Below are 14784 nucleotides of genomic sequence, written 5' to 3' on the forward strand. Positions count from 1 at the left end.
AGAGCCAAGACAGAGATTCTAGAGGGTCTTCATTAGGGACTCGACACAATCAGGCCTGTTCTTTAGAAATATTCCTTTGGCAGCTGTAGGGAGTGAGAGAAGAGAGGCTGGAATGAGGGAGGCCAACCAGGAGGCTATTGTAGTAGTCTAGGCAAGACATGACCTTTGGGGCTTCTTCCTTCCCTCAGATTCTATCATTTTGGCAATCTCTTTTTCACTAGAAAAACATTTAAGTAGTAGAACAGACTCTGCAAAAGGAACTTCTACCTGGGAACTAATGATGGGCTTCATTCCTAATGCTAATAGGCTCTCTCATCTCTGAGGCTGTCCAACCCTGGGGCAGACAAGAGAGTCTGTAAATTCTTAGTCTTAGTCATATGGTGGTTGTGGAGGGGGAGGTAGTTCCCATGGAATGAGGGCTATCCTGACTGTTATATCTCTCTGGGTCCCTTATCCTCATCTTGTCTCCAGGATGGTGTGTGTCTTGCTTCTCAGGGGTGTCTGGATAGAAGTTCTGGCTTTGACTCTGCTGGTGCTGAATTCCCAAGTGGCTGCAGGCAGACATGCCCCAGGTAAATACAGAGTAGCAGCTCCCCAGAGAGCCCAGGTAGGGGCCCAAAGGAAACACTCTTTTCTCTAGGCCCAGACTAAAGGAAGTACTTGAGACACGATGGTCCTCAGATACATGGGCAGTAGATGAAACTGGTTTTCAGGCTCCCCTCCCAACTAACTCTTCTTTTGACCCTTGCTTCCTTTCCCATTTTACTTAGGATTCAGGAACTTCTTAAATTTTCCCTTCCCTTGGTCCCCTTCCCAATGGCCAAGATGTCTGGTGTCACTGGATAGCAGAGTACTGGAAGCCTGGGGATGTAAAATGTAATAAGGCTGGAAAAGTAGGAGGGGGCCAGGTTGTGAAGGGCCTTGAAAACCAAGCAGAGGATTATATATTTGATCCTGAAGGTGAAAAGGAATCACGAGCTTTTTGAGTATGACGTGGATGACATAGTAAGAGGGCTCCAGTCAGCTTATCAATAATGTTATCAAACACTTATCTGCTAGGCACTGTGTTGATGGTAAGGATAGAAAGAAAGAAAGCCAAAGGACAGCTCCTGATCTTAGGAGATCAGTTTAATGAGGGAGACAACATGCAAACAAGTCTGTAGAAACAAGATATATACAGGGTAAGTGGGACAAAATCAACAGAGAGAAGGTATTAAAGGGGATCAGGAAAGGTGAGGAAGGTGGGATTTGAGCTGATACGTGAAGTATGCCAGGGAAGTGAGGTGGCAGAGGTGAGGAAGAAGAGGATTCTAAGCATGAGGGACAGGCAGAGAGTGCCTAGGGTGGAGAGCTGGAGAACTGTATGGAGGAAAGAACAAGAAGGTTGATGTCACTGGATGACAGAGTGCTGGCGGCCTGACAACATAAAGTGTAAGAAGGCTGGAAAACTGGGAGGGGGCCAGATTGTGAAGAGCCTTGAAAACCAAGCAGAGGATTTTGTACTGGATCCTGGAGGTGATAGGGAGTCACTGCAGCTTTTTGAATAGGGGATGACATGACCAGAGTTACCAAAGTGTCCCACCACAATCTAAAATTTTCTGTCCCACTAAACACCTTCACAGAGTCTGCTTAAAGCTGCTGGAAAGGTTTTAGTTTAGCTGTTATTGAGGGAACAAGGGGATTAATTTCCCTACTGTGATTTCAAGGCCATAAGTGAAGCTGGAGTATTTGGAACCATGAATAACATCATGGTAGAATAGGGGAAGGTCTCCCCATCCATTCTTTGGAGGCAGGTTAGAGGCAGACACTGGGCTGCAGGGACCAAGGGGATTGACCCAGATTGGCTTTTCTCTTATCTTCATAATCCCTTGTTAATGGGCTGAAAAAAAGAGGAGTAGGCCCAATGTTCCCCAATCCCCCACTCCCCTGGATCAGGCAGGGCTTGCACTCTCTGCACCCTGTCTGCCCACATCATCTCTGGTCCCCACACCACTGCTGTTCTCCCTGAAGCCGGGGTCTGGATCAAGGGGCCTCTGCCATGACCCAGCAGGGGTGTGATAACCTTTGTCCTGGGCAGGGAGGGAGCCCTCTGGGATGGGTCAAAATCCTCTTCCAACTAGCATAAGTATTGTAGGGAAGCGGATAAAACCCTTCTGGCACACTCCATATTATTTCCCCTCCAGCCTGGCCTGGCACCTGGCCTGGCCAATCACAGTGTCTCTGGGATCCTAACCTGCTCTAGAGCCATCCTCCAGGATCTGACCCACTTTTGAACTTTGTCACCTGCACTGCCTCTGCGGGGAGAGTATGCCATATGTAACACCTATTATCCAGGGCTGGGCAAGAGAGAAGGGGAATTCTAGAGACAGTCTGTCAAGGCCTGAGCAAGGGAAATCCAAGGACAAGGGGATCTCCCACAACTAGCCGGGTGCTTAACTCAGCTGACAACTCCAGGAACACCCTGGTATCAGCCATGGGTGTACTGAGCACGTGCTGCCCCCATGTGGACAATCAACCAAACTATATGATATTTAAGTAGCCTCCCAGATAGAAGTTAGGCAAACTTTTATGAAGCTCTTACTATGTGCCAGGCACTGTGTTAACTGCGGGGGATACAAAGAAAGGTAAAAGTCCCTGGGGATGATAACATGAAAACAACTGTGTACAAACAAGTTATATTTAGAATAATTTGGAAATAACCAATAGAGGGAAGGCACTAGAATTAAGGGCAAGTGGGAAAGGCTTCCTGTAGAAGATGAGATTTTAGTTGGGACTTGAAGAAAGCCAGGGAAGCCATGAACCAGGGATGAGGAGGGAGAGCATTATAGATGTGGACAGCCAGAAGAAATGCCCAGAGCTGCGAGATGGAGTGTCTAGTAGGAGGGACAGCAGAGAATCCAATGTCACTGGATCACAAAGTAGATGGGTGGGGGAGGGGGAATCAAGGGTAAGGAGACTGAAAAGTTAGGAGGGGCCAATGTGTGAAGGGCCTCGAAGGCCAAACAGGATTTTGAAATTTGATGTTGGAGGTGATAGGGAGCCACTGGAGTTTATTGAGCAGGTGAGTGACAGGGTCGGATCTGTGCTTTAGGAAGATCCATTTGACAGGTGAATAGAAGATGGACTAGAGTGGGGAGAGGCTGGAGGCAGGCAGACCCACCAGCAAGCTATTGCAGTAGTGCAGGTGGAAGGTGGTGAGGGCCTGCATCAGGGCCATGGCAGGGTCAGAGGAGAAAATGGGATATATTTAATATGCTAGGAAAATAAAATTGCCAAATTTTGGCAATAGATTCAATATGGGTGATGATAGGATAACACTGAGATTGTGAGCCAAGGTGACGGGGATGGTGCCACCTCAGCAGCGATAAGGAAAGAATCCACATCTATGGGAGAATGACCACAGAAAAGGGCAAGCACAAGGAGGAACTAAGGGACTGTCAATAGACCTTAGCTTGGGCTGAAGTTTCATGTGGACAAAAGTAGAAAATGACGGTAGAAAGGAAAATGGGAGCAAAGGTGGGGAAGGCATTGATTTCTAGGCTGAATAAATCGTTCTTTATTTAAACAGTAATGGAGAGTCATGTCATGGGGTGAACCGGGGACTTTGGAGAAGAGATTTTAAACCACAGAGACCATTTAGGAGGCCCCTGCAGATGTTGTAGCTTGACCCATCATGCCTGGTCTCTGGAGCTGGGCAGAGAGCCATGTTGTAGACTGTCATCCTGAGAGGAAGGCCTGAGCTAAGTAGGGCAGTCAGAGGCATGGGGATGGATTCAGGACTTATCAGCATAGCTCAAAGTGTCAGGGAAGCAAAGAGGGGCCAGAGGCTCTGGATGCATCCAAAATTCAGAAGTCCAATGTCAGGAATTCAGTAACATGAGGATCTAAAAGTGGGAAAATGTTAAAACATAGTGGGAAAATGTTAAAACATATTTTCCCACTTTTAGATCTTGAATTTATCAAGAGGATGGGAAAATGACTAAGAAACTAGGAGGCTAAAGACATTTGAGGTCCTTCCAAGGGGCCCAGGTCTCAGCTGATTCACTTCAACTGGTGACCACATTGGTGCCATTCTGAGCCCCAGTATCTGAGAGCAAGGTTTCCCCTTTTCTACTGAGCCCTTATTCTTCTGAAGGAACTTTGCCTATGGGTGATTCCCTCAAAGAGAACCCGTATCTGCCCAGAATCCCAAGATTTGTGCCTTAGAGATCATCTGGGTCAACTCTCTCATTTTACAGATGAGGAAACTGAGGCTCCCAAATTAGTGACTTAGCCAAAGTGACACAGTAGTAATTACCAGGGTAATGTAGCTAGTATGGTAAGCTGCTATATCAGTACGTGTGAGGATTTTTGAGGATTAAAAGATTTTAAGTTGGGTGGTCATGATGTGATTGGCACAGATGGGGCAGAAAGGAGACACTGGAGAGCAAGAATCAATAAGGTTTTCTGACTTGTCTATGGGAGATGAAGGAACGAGAGGTACCTGAGCCCCAAATTACTCCAGATGTTCTAGAACTGGTGTTAAGTCAGAATGGTGGTGCCATTAATAGAAACCAGGAAGTCAGGAGAAAGATTTGATTTCAGGGACAAGATGATGACTTTTACATTTTTAGTTGGAAATGCTTGGGAACATCTAGGTGGAAATGTTTGACAGAAAGTGGAAACATAAAAAGTGAGAGTGCAAGAAAGGGCGGACCAAGATCAAGATTTAGGAGGCTTCCGTGTGGAGAGAGAAATGAAAGGGTGGCAGTGAAGAGATGTTTGAGAGAGGGAGTTATTGGGAGAGGAAAATAGAGGGTGGTGACTTTGGTCATGAATATATTTAGTGATTGGGAAGAGGAAGAGGAGTCAGCTCAGGAGACAGGCATATAGTAGTTAGAGAAGTAAGAAAAAAATGAGGATGGTGAGGTGCCACAGAAGCCTAGGGAAGGGAGGATTTCAAGGAGGCAAGTACAATGACAGAAGGATGAGTTTGGAGGCAACATTATCATCATTTGTGGAAGGTGGTAAATGGAGGGACCACTGCCTCTAAAGCTTCAACAATTATCTGGCTTTTCAAACAAAAAATTATGCTCAAGAGGAACTTCTACTCTGGAGTCCTATTCTCTTGAATGGTAACTAAATGCTGTTGTTCAGACGTTTCAGTTGTGTTTGACTCCTCGTAACCTACTTTGGTGTTTTATTGGAAAATATACTGGAGTGGTGTGCCATTTCTTTCTCTAGCTCATATTACAGATGAGGAAACTGAGGCAAACAGGTTTAAGTGACTTGCCCAGGGTCACACAGCTAAGGAGTGCCTGAGGCTGGATTTGAACCCAGGTCTTCCTGATTCCAACCTAATGCTCTGTCCACTGTGCTACCTAGCTGTTGAGAACCCCGACTACTATTTCAGAACAGGTCTTGTCATGCTTCACTTAATTCCCTTCTGAGAAGCAACTTCCTCCACAACCCCCTTGCTAATCTCTTCCTAGAGATGCACCTGCCATTTTCTCACAATTCTACCTGCTCCCTGCCCCCAGTAAAATAAGGATGCCAGAACTATGATAAAATCTAATTTTCCATTGTTCCTGGATGAGCTGTGTCTATCTACTCCCCTGTGGCCCCACACATCACCTTCAACCCAAAGTGCCCTTCCCTGGCTACCACTGCCCTATATTTTCCCTCCCTTTAGAATGAATGTTCCTTCATAATGGGGATTGTCTTTACTTTTGCATTTGTATTAGCATATAGTTGGTGATTAGTAATTTAGTATTTTTTCATTCATTCATTCATTCATTCATTCAAGAACAATGTTTCAAACCTAGATTACTGTGCTGTAAGGGGAGAGGACTTTGGATACAGATAAATATTTAGAGATTTGTCTGTAAAAGGAATTATAGAAATAAGGTGTAATGTAGTGAGGGAGAAGATAATCAAGGGAAGGACAGTTTCACATACTGAATACTTGCCTATATTTTAGTGCTCATACTCAAATGGATCTATGACCTCACTGATTCAAAAGTTCTTTCCAAAGTACATGTTGCCACTCATCCATGCCTGCCCATTTTATGTGACTCTTATCCATACTCTCCCACAAATTTCCATATGGAGTCCATCCAATTTCATACTAGTCATCCTTATTCTTTCCTGACATTGGGATGGTACCTGTGGATCCCACCGATTGTCCATATGCCACACATTTTCTTACCGTGTATGTGAGGCAGAAAAAGTTTAATATTCATATTAATTTATACTTATATGAAAAATAGACCAGCCTATATAGGGAAATCTGAAAGTGATGAAAAATGCCCACTGTTCTGATTATAACATTCTAATTAATGTATCACTGTGAGTACTTATAGAAGGCTCTGCAGATGGATAATGAATTGTACCCCAATTTGAAAGGATTGCATTTGGGAAATGGCTCAGTACCTCTAAAGCTTCCAAATGGCTTCCAGTTCAAAGACCTTTTTTTAAAAAAATTAATTTATTTCTAGTTTCACCTCCATAAGCTTTTGAGTTTTAAATTTTTTTAAATTTAAATTTTCTCTGCCTCTCTCCCATCCCTCCTCTACAAGACAGCATGAAATCTGATATAGACTCTACATATACATTCATATTAAACATATTTTCACATTAGTCATGTTGTAAAGAAGAATCAGAACCAATGGGAGAGACCACGAGACAGAAGAAACAAAATAAAATAAACAAAAAAGAGAGCAAATAGTCTGCTTCTATCTGCATTCAGAGTCCATAGTTCTTTCTCTGGATGTGGATAGCATTTCCATCCAGTCTTTTGGAGTTGTCTTAGAACCTTGCATTGCTGAGAAGAGCTAAGTCTATCAAAGTTAATTATCACACAACATGGCTGCTACTGTGTACAATGTTCTCCTGATTCTGCTCATTTCACTCAGCATCAGTTCATACAAGTTTTCCAAGTTTTTCTGAAGTCCACCTATTCATGGTTTCTTATAAATAGTATTTCATTATATTCATATACTACAACTTTTTTAGCCATTCCCCAATTGATGGACATCCCCTTAGTTTCCAATTCTTGGCCACCACAAAAGAGATGCTATAAATATCCTTTTCCTTTTTTATGTTCTCTCTGGGATACATACCTAGAAGTGGTATTGCTGGGTCAAAGAGTATGCACAATTTTATAGCCCCTTGTGCATAGTTCCAAATTGCTCTCCAGAATGGTTGGATCAGTTCACAACTCCACCAATAATGCATTAGTATTTCAATTTCCCCACATCTTCTCCAGCATTTATCAAAACCGGTTTTGTCATGCTAGCCAATCTGATAGGTGTGATGTGGTGCCTATGACTTGTTTTGATTTGCGTATTTCTAATCAATAGTGTTTTAAAGCATTTTACATATGACTATAGATAGCTTTAATTTCTTCCTCTGAAAACTGCCTGTTCATACCCTTTGACCATTTATCAACTGGGGAAAGACTTGTATCCTTATAAATTTGACTCAGTTCTCTATATATTTTAGAAATGATTTTTTTTATCAGAGACACTGCTTATAAAAATTCTTTCCCAGTTTTCTGCTTCCCTCCTAATCTTGGTTGTATTGCCTTTGTTTGTGCAAAAGCTTTTCAATTTAATGTAATCAAAATGATCCATTTTGCATTTCATAATGTTCCTTATCTCTTGTTTGGTCATAGATTCTTCCACTCTCTGTAAATCTGACAGGTATACTATTCCTTGGTCTCCCAGTTTATTTATAGTATCAGTCTTTATATCAAAATCTTGGAAGACTACAGCCCTTGGAGCATCAAGGTTGCAAATATCTCAAAGGGAGATGTATTAGTGAGTTGTAACCTTCTTCCATTGATAACCTACCCATAGGAATGATAGTAAGAAAGATCATGGAGGAAGTGTATAACTGGAAAGGAAGATGTTGAAATTGTTCCTCCAGCATGTGGGGATGGGACTTGGAAAAATCACATAAGAGGAGTGAGCAAGTGTGGATAGGTTATGCTCTGTGCTGATAGAGGGAAGACTCACTGGGATGAGATCATAGATGCATCAGAAAATCAAAGTAACTTCTATTGTTACGGGCTCTATTGTTACAAAATGCTTTCCATACACAATCCTACCTGATCCTCACCAGAAGTCTATGAAACAGGTACTGCTACTTTTATTGTCTTCATATTACAAATGAAGAAATTGGTTCAGAGAGAAATTATTACTACAAGGTCTCAGAGTCATCAGTACAGGTGGAATTGATAACCCTGTGTTCTGACTACAGAGACAGTGTGGTCCAGTGGAAAGAAGTCCTGGGTTTGAGGCTTGATCCCTCCTTTACTACTTTAGTGACTTTGGGCAAAACACATTGGTTTTGGAAGACTCAGTATCCCCCTTTTTAAAACAATGAAGGTGGAACTGGATGGCTGCTAATTTCTCTTTCAGCTCTGCATCTATGATCTGATGTTAAAATCTGTAGGTTTCTCCCACTCTCCCACAAAGAAGTGCACCGCCCCCCCCCCCAAATTCCTTAACTCTCTTTCTGAAGAGCTCAATTTTCCTTCAAGGCTCAGCTTGTAATCACTTCCTGCAAGAGATCTTTCAAAAGCAGAAAAAGTCAATTGTAGATGAAACTGAGCTTCTTTCACATGTTGTTTGGTTTTTTAAAGTGTATTTTAAATTTAACATGAGGACTCAAACTGCCCTGTTTGTCTCTGTACCTTTTCCAAATTTTTTTTTCTACTCTTTTCTCTATATTTAAAAAAAAATGTTTCACTGATGTTCCTTTCTCTCTCTCTCTCTTTTTTTGCATCACTATTACTACCCATCAGTCACTCAGATCTAAACCAAAAACTTCTCCACCCCCAGTCCTGTGTCTTTGGGCTGTGACCGAAATGTCTGTCTCATCCCCCGCCTTGGGTTTATCACCTCTTTGCTAAGAGACAGGAAATGCTTCAGCCTGTGTCTCCTGGAGCCTTGATGGGTCATCGCACTGACCTGAGGTCTGAAGTTTTTCAAAGTTGTTTTCCTTCAGATTATTGTCATTGTAGAAACTGGTCTCCTTGCTCTGCATTAGTTCAGACTGTTTTCCAGGATCCACCCCTTTCCTCACTTCTTACAGCCCAAGGACATACTTTTATTCTCTTATCACAGAATTTGTTTAGTTTCTTCTCAAATAGTGGCACCCGCTTTATCTCCAGGTTTCTGCTACAACAAAAAATACTACTATGTGTATACATACATACACACAAGTATCTCATATATATGTATATATGACATATATTTGTATCTATGTATGTATATATAGATATACATCTATGTGTCTTCTTTGTTTTTCTTTGCTGTATATGTCTAGTACTGTTATTTCTGGGGCAATGCAGGATAAAATGTAGTTTATAAAGTGTAAACTATAGTTTACTGACATTTTTGGGTTGAATTATAAATTTCTTTCTTTTTATAAAATATATTTTCAATCAGCAAAAATTCACCTTTTCTCCCTCCCAAACTCCCTCCAAAAACATCCCCTGTTATAAACATTTGTGGTCAACCAAAACAAATGGTTGCACTGGCCGTTTTGAGAAAAAGTTCTCATTCTGCTTTCTTTCCTTGGGCAGTAAGTGGGTGACATCATTAGTCCTCTGGAATCCTGGTTGGTTTTGATGGTTCAGAGTTCCTAAGTCTTTCAAAGTTGTTTGTCTTGACCATATTGTTCTTATTGTATAAATCATTTTCCTGGTTCTCTTCACTTCATTCTGCATCAGTTCTCACTATCAGTCAGTCAGTCAGTCAACATTTATTAAGCACCTGCTGTGTGCCAGGCACTGTGCTGAGTGCTAGTTTACATATAAAATCGAGTCATTTCCCACCCTCCAGGAGGTTACATTCCAGGAGGAGGAGGATGTAAGCCATGCCCAGGAGGGGTGACTGGGGGAGGGGGCCCTGGTCAGCAGTCACAGAATTGTGAGCAGAACCATGCACAGCACTGCAGATCTCCAAGCCCTTTTCAGTAGAGAGGGTAATATTGATTATTGTCCTCCTCAAAGGGGAGAGAGGGCTGTGACCTCTAGGGTCATGGAAGTGTGTGGAGGGTCTGTCACCTGCCCAGGTCTCTGCGGAGGAGCTGGGGAGGGGGGTGCACAGATGTGCTGGAGGGATAAGGATCAGAGATTAGGTTAAACTTAGGTGAGGAGGACTTGGGGTGGTTGTTGGGTAAAATTTCCTGGCAGTGTTTGCACCAGGCTGGACGCAGTTGACAGGCAGCTATGAGGCTGCTGACAAATTGTACCGGTCTGGGAACCTAAAGGCCTGGGATAAGGGGTGGGGAACCTGCGGCCACGAGGCCACATGTGGTCCTCTAGGTCCTCAAGTGCGACCCTTTGACTGAATCCAAACTTCACAGAACAATTCAGTCAAAGGGTCGCACTTAAGGCCGCAGGTTCCTCACCTCTGGTCTGGGTTCTAGTCATGCCTTCATTCCAGATATGCGGTGTGACCTCGGCGAAGTCGCTTGCCTTCTCTGGACCTCAGAGGGGGTGGTGCTGAGCTGTTGCAGGCAGGGCAGCCTGATGCTGGCCTTGTTCTTGTTGGTTGGGCCTAAGTTGTGGTCACCGATTCGAAGCCGGGGAGTCCTTCAGGGCTGACTCTCCTCCGGGTGTCTCCCTAGAGCATTTCACGGAGCAGGTGAAGGGCGAATGTTCCTTTGTGAACCGGACGGAGCACACGCGGTTTGTGCTGAGGGCCATCTACAACCGACAGGAGTACGCGCGCTTCGACAGCGAGGTGGGGGTGTTTGTGGCTACTACAGAGCTCGGGCGGCTCACTGCTCAGTTTGCTAACAGCCACAAGGAGTTCATGGATCACTTACGGGCTGCGGTGGACACTTATTGCAGGCACAACTACGAGGTGTTTGAGCCCGCTTCAGTGCCCAGGAGCGGTGAGTGTGCGCCCCCGGGAAGGGAAGGACCAGGGGAGCCCAGCAGGGACCTAGGGAGCGGGAGAGGGGCAGGTGTCCTGGGTAGGGGTCAGGGCAGTGAGGAGAGAGAAGAGAAGGGGCTGGAAGGGAGAGCAGAGCGAGGGGAGGCTGTGATGGGGGGGCAGGTGAGGAGGAGAGAAGGTGGGAGGTCACAGGAGCAGATGCAGGGACAGGGGCCCCCAGAACAGAGGAGAGACAAGGGGGAGCAAGGATGAAGGGAGGGAAAGATGATGGATTGGGAGAGAGGAGGAAGGGAGGGGACCAAGAGGGGAGGAGCAGGGAAGGGAGATGGGGGGGATGGGGAAAGGTTGGGGTCAAAAGGGGAGGATGAAGGGGAAGGAAGAAGAATGGGGGGAAGCGACTGGGATGGAGAGAGAAAGGAGGGATGAGAAGGAGAAGAGGTAGGGAAGTAAGAGAGAGGGAAAAGGGCAACAGAGATGCTGGGGAGGGATTAGGAGCAGAAGCATTGGAGAGCAGTGAAGGGGACAAGGGGAGTGGAGAGAGAGGAGAAGAAAGGGGAGAATGAGTGGGGGAGAAAGAGGGCAGAGACAGAGGGAAGGGGAAGATGTTCTGGAGAGAGAAGGGGAAAGAAACATCTTATACTAGCATGGATTTTGGTTCCTTGAGTCCTTTTTCCTCAGTCAAATTCAGATGGTTTTAGCTTCTCCAATTCGAACAGGGATAAATTTTATTGGAACAAGCCCAAAGCCCTTTACAAATAAATAAATCACATTTATACAATGCTAAAATGGTTAATAGTCACCTAGGTATAGCAGTGGAAAAAGTGCCAAACCTGAAATCAGGAAGAATCTTCTTGAGTTCAAATCTGGTCTCAGAAACTTCCTAGCTGTGTGACCCTGGGCAAGTCATTTGATCCTATTTACCTAAATTCCTCATCTCTAAATTGAGATAAATTCTCCCTTCACCTGCTTCGTGAAGTGCTCTAGGGAGACACGTGGAGGCGGGTCAGCCCTGATCGATACCTTGCCTTCGAATCAGTGACCACAACCTGGGTCTAACCAACGAGAACAAGGCAAACCACTCCAGTATCTTTGCCAAGATAACCCCAAATGAGATAACAAAGATTTGGACATGAACAACAAAATTTAATATAAAATATCTTGTATGTACACACACACACACACACACACACACACACAATATAAAATTAAATTCCCCCCAAGTCCTGAGTGCCCAGGTGTCATGAATCTTTTAAATTCTTAAATAAAACTATTCTTTTTTTATCCCTGAAACTAAGCTCAGCAGAGGCTTCCCATGCTCTGCTCTCTCCTGTCTCAACCACTTTCCCTCCTTCCCTTCCCCCTCTTGGTCTTCTCTGATAACACAAACTCTCACAACTGAGGGCTAATCACTGAAATTGTCGTTCTCCAGAGACCCAGACATATTTTTTCTTTTCCCAGGGCCCCTGGACTCTGGGTCAGGGTGCTCAGGTTCCTACTGGGCCTAGACATTCTCCACAATTTCCCTGATTCAAAATTTCTTCAGCGGATTGATAGCATCTCTTAATATTTGATGAAGAAATCTTTCTTAAAATAGTTTATTATCTACAGCCATGATCTGTTTTTGGAAATAATCCATTACAAAGCATCCATTTATAATAAGAAGACTTCCCTGCTAATTTCTTCCCATATCACTGGATAATGATGGGCTGGGGCCATGATGATTCAGCACCGTGGACTCCTGGGCCTACTTCCTGCTAGTTCAGGGGGAGCTTAAATGTCTACCAAGATGTACATTTTTGGCCCTGGGGAGGAGAGGAGACCTGAGCCTGGTTATGCATCAAGTGATAGAGGACTGGACTAGGAAGACCTGCTCTGGCTCCTCACTCAAGATCTTTCTTCTTTCTTCCAGCTGAGCCTGAGGTGACTGTGTATCCATCAAAGATGGCTCCCCTGGGACACCACAACCTACTTGTCTGCTCTGTCACTGGTTTCTATCCTGGGGAAATTGAAGTCCAATGGTTCCTGAATGGACAGGAGGAGACAGAGGGGGTTGTGTCCACAGGCCTGATCAGCAATGGAGACTGGACCTACCAGATCCTGGTGATGCTGGAAATGACCCCCAAGCGTGGAGATGTCTACACCTGCCAAGTGGAGCACTCCAGCCTTCAGAGACCTGTCATCTTTGACTGGAGTGAGATAGAGCTCCCTCACCCTCTAGTTCTAACATTGCTTACAATATAGAGGTAGCTGTGAGATCCCTTCAGTGTGTGTGCTGTGTCCTCTTTTCTTCTGCCCTGGGCTAATACAAACTCCCTGTGGTGCTACCCACCCTGCCCATTTTCCCCAGCACAGCCCCCTAATGGCAGTGTTGAACTAAGAGCTATGGGGACCTAGAATCTTGTCAGACTCCTCACTGGCCCCAGCCCTGGGAGCTGGCCCCAGCCTTGGAAGCTGGCCGCTCTCTGGGACTCTGTGACCAGCCTATAGACCCATTCACCTGGGATAGGGGAGCTAGGCTTTGAGACAGATTGATGTCAGTGTCTCCTGGTGAGCTTTCACTTCCTGAGTCGTTGAAAGGCCCTTTGCACATCTGTCCCTTCCTTTCTTAGACAGGATTTAGCCACCTTCTCTGTCTCCCCTCAGATCCATCTCCTCCCCACATGGGGCTGGCTCCTAGAGGGAAAGTTTTGATTCTTGATGTCTCTTCTCTGCAGAAGCACAGTCTCAATCTGCCCAGAATAAGATGCTGAGTGGAATCGGGGTCCTTGTGCTAGGGCTGATCTTCTTTGTGGTTGGCCTCATTGTGCACAAGAGGAATCAGAAAGGTGAGATAGTCTGGGGACAGCCCTGAAGCCCCTTCCCCTCCATGTTCTCCTCCAGGGGAGAGAGGATATTTGATTCTGCCAGAAATATGGCCCCAGGTCAGGGGTGAAGGGGTGGTTTGCCTCTGTCTTCAGCTCTTCCATTATTCATTGGGGAAGATGTTGAAGAGGTCAGATCCCAGGGCTCCCAAATATGGGAATCCCATATTTGCTAGTAGAGCCATTCTTGGGAGCGGTCTCAGATTCCATCCTTTAGCCCCTCCCCCTGCAATTTCTTCTCCCCTCCACCATGCATTCACACAATTGTAGATGTATGGATATAGCATCAGCTAAGTGCTTCCTCTGTGGTGTCAGTTACTGAGCTAAGTAGCGTTAGGACCTCCCTTTCCCATGGTGCTCAGAACCTTGGTGCCCTTTGTTTCTATTATTCTAAGATTTACAAGGATTTTTATGTCTGTCTGTCTCTCTTTCTCTCCCAGGAAATTGTGGTTCTCAACCAACAGGTAAGATACTTCTACCCAGGTGGGATCACGGTTCTCATAGCTACAGCGTCTGCCCAGTGGGGTCTGAAGTTAAGAAGAGACTTGGGAGCCCTTAGTGGGTAGAAGTGGTTCTACTTGTGGCTTCAGATCCACATGTAGACTCTTATATGACTGTTCTCTGTCCTCTGCAGGGCTCCTGAGCTGATCCCTGAGGCTGTGTGCCCTGGAACTGTTGCCTCCCCTCAGCCTCCCTCTCACGTTTGCCTAGATCTCCAGGAGGTTAACTCTACTGACACTTTCCCTGGAATAGCTCCTTCCCTGTACCTTTATCTCTTTCTGGACTCTGGCATTTCCCCAGCAGAGTTTCAAAGACCCCTTCCATCCTTCTTTGTTCCTGCATGGGTTTTATCCATTTTAATTCCTTGAGCCTTCACCCTAATAAATGAGAAGACTGAGAAGTAACTGGTGCTTGGTGTCATGGAGACAAAGGGAGGGGAGTGGAGGGAGGAAATTTCAGCACTTGGATTTGCAGAATCTGTCAAAGTGTGAAATGCCTCCAGAGGTACAGATCCATCCACACCTTTTCAT

At 45.0% G+C, this 14784-nt stretch overlaps 1 protein-coding gene across 1 annotated transcript; it reads left to right on the forward strand.

Annotated features, from left to right (window-relative positions):
- The first annotated feature begins 472 nt into the window (after positions 1-472).
- LOC118856781 (DLA class II histocompatibility antigen, DR-1 beta chain-like) lies at positions 473-14539 on the forward strand. The gene is made up of 6 exons (XM_036767284.1): positions 473-572; positions 10621-10890; positions 12802-13083; positions 13607-13717; positions 14194-14217; positions 14388-14539. Exons 1-6 carry the CDS (start codon positions 473-475, stop codon positions 14399-14401), a joined length of 801 nt encoding a protein of 266 aa, XP_036623179.1. The 3' UTR covers positions 14402-14539.
- The last annotated feature ends 245 nt before the right edge of the window (positions 14540-14784 follow it).

The sequence above is a fragment of the Trichosurus vulpecula genome, chromosome 7 (assembly GCF_011100635.1).
Source record: "Trichosurus vulpecula isolate mTriVul1 chromosome 7, mTriVul1.pri, whole genome shotgun sequence".
In the NCBI taxonomy this organism is placed as follows: Eukaryota; Metazoa; Chordata; class Mammalia; order Diprotodontia; family Phalangeridae; genus Trichosurus; species Trichosurus vulpecula.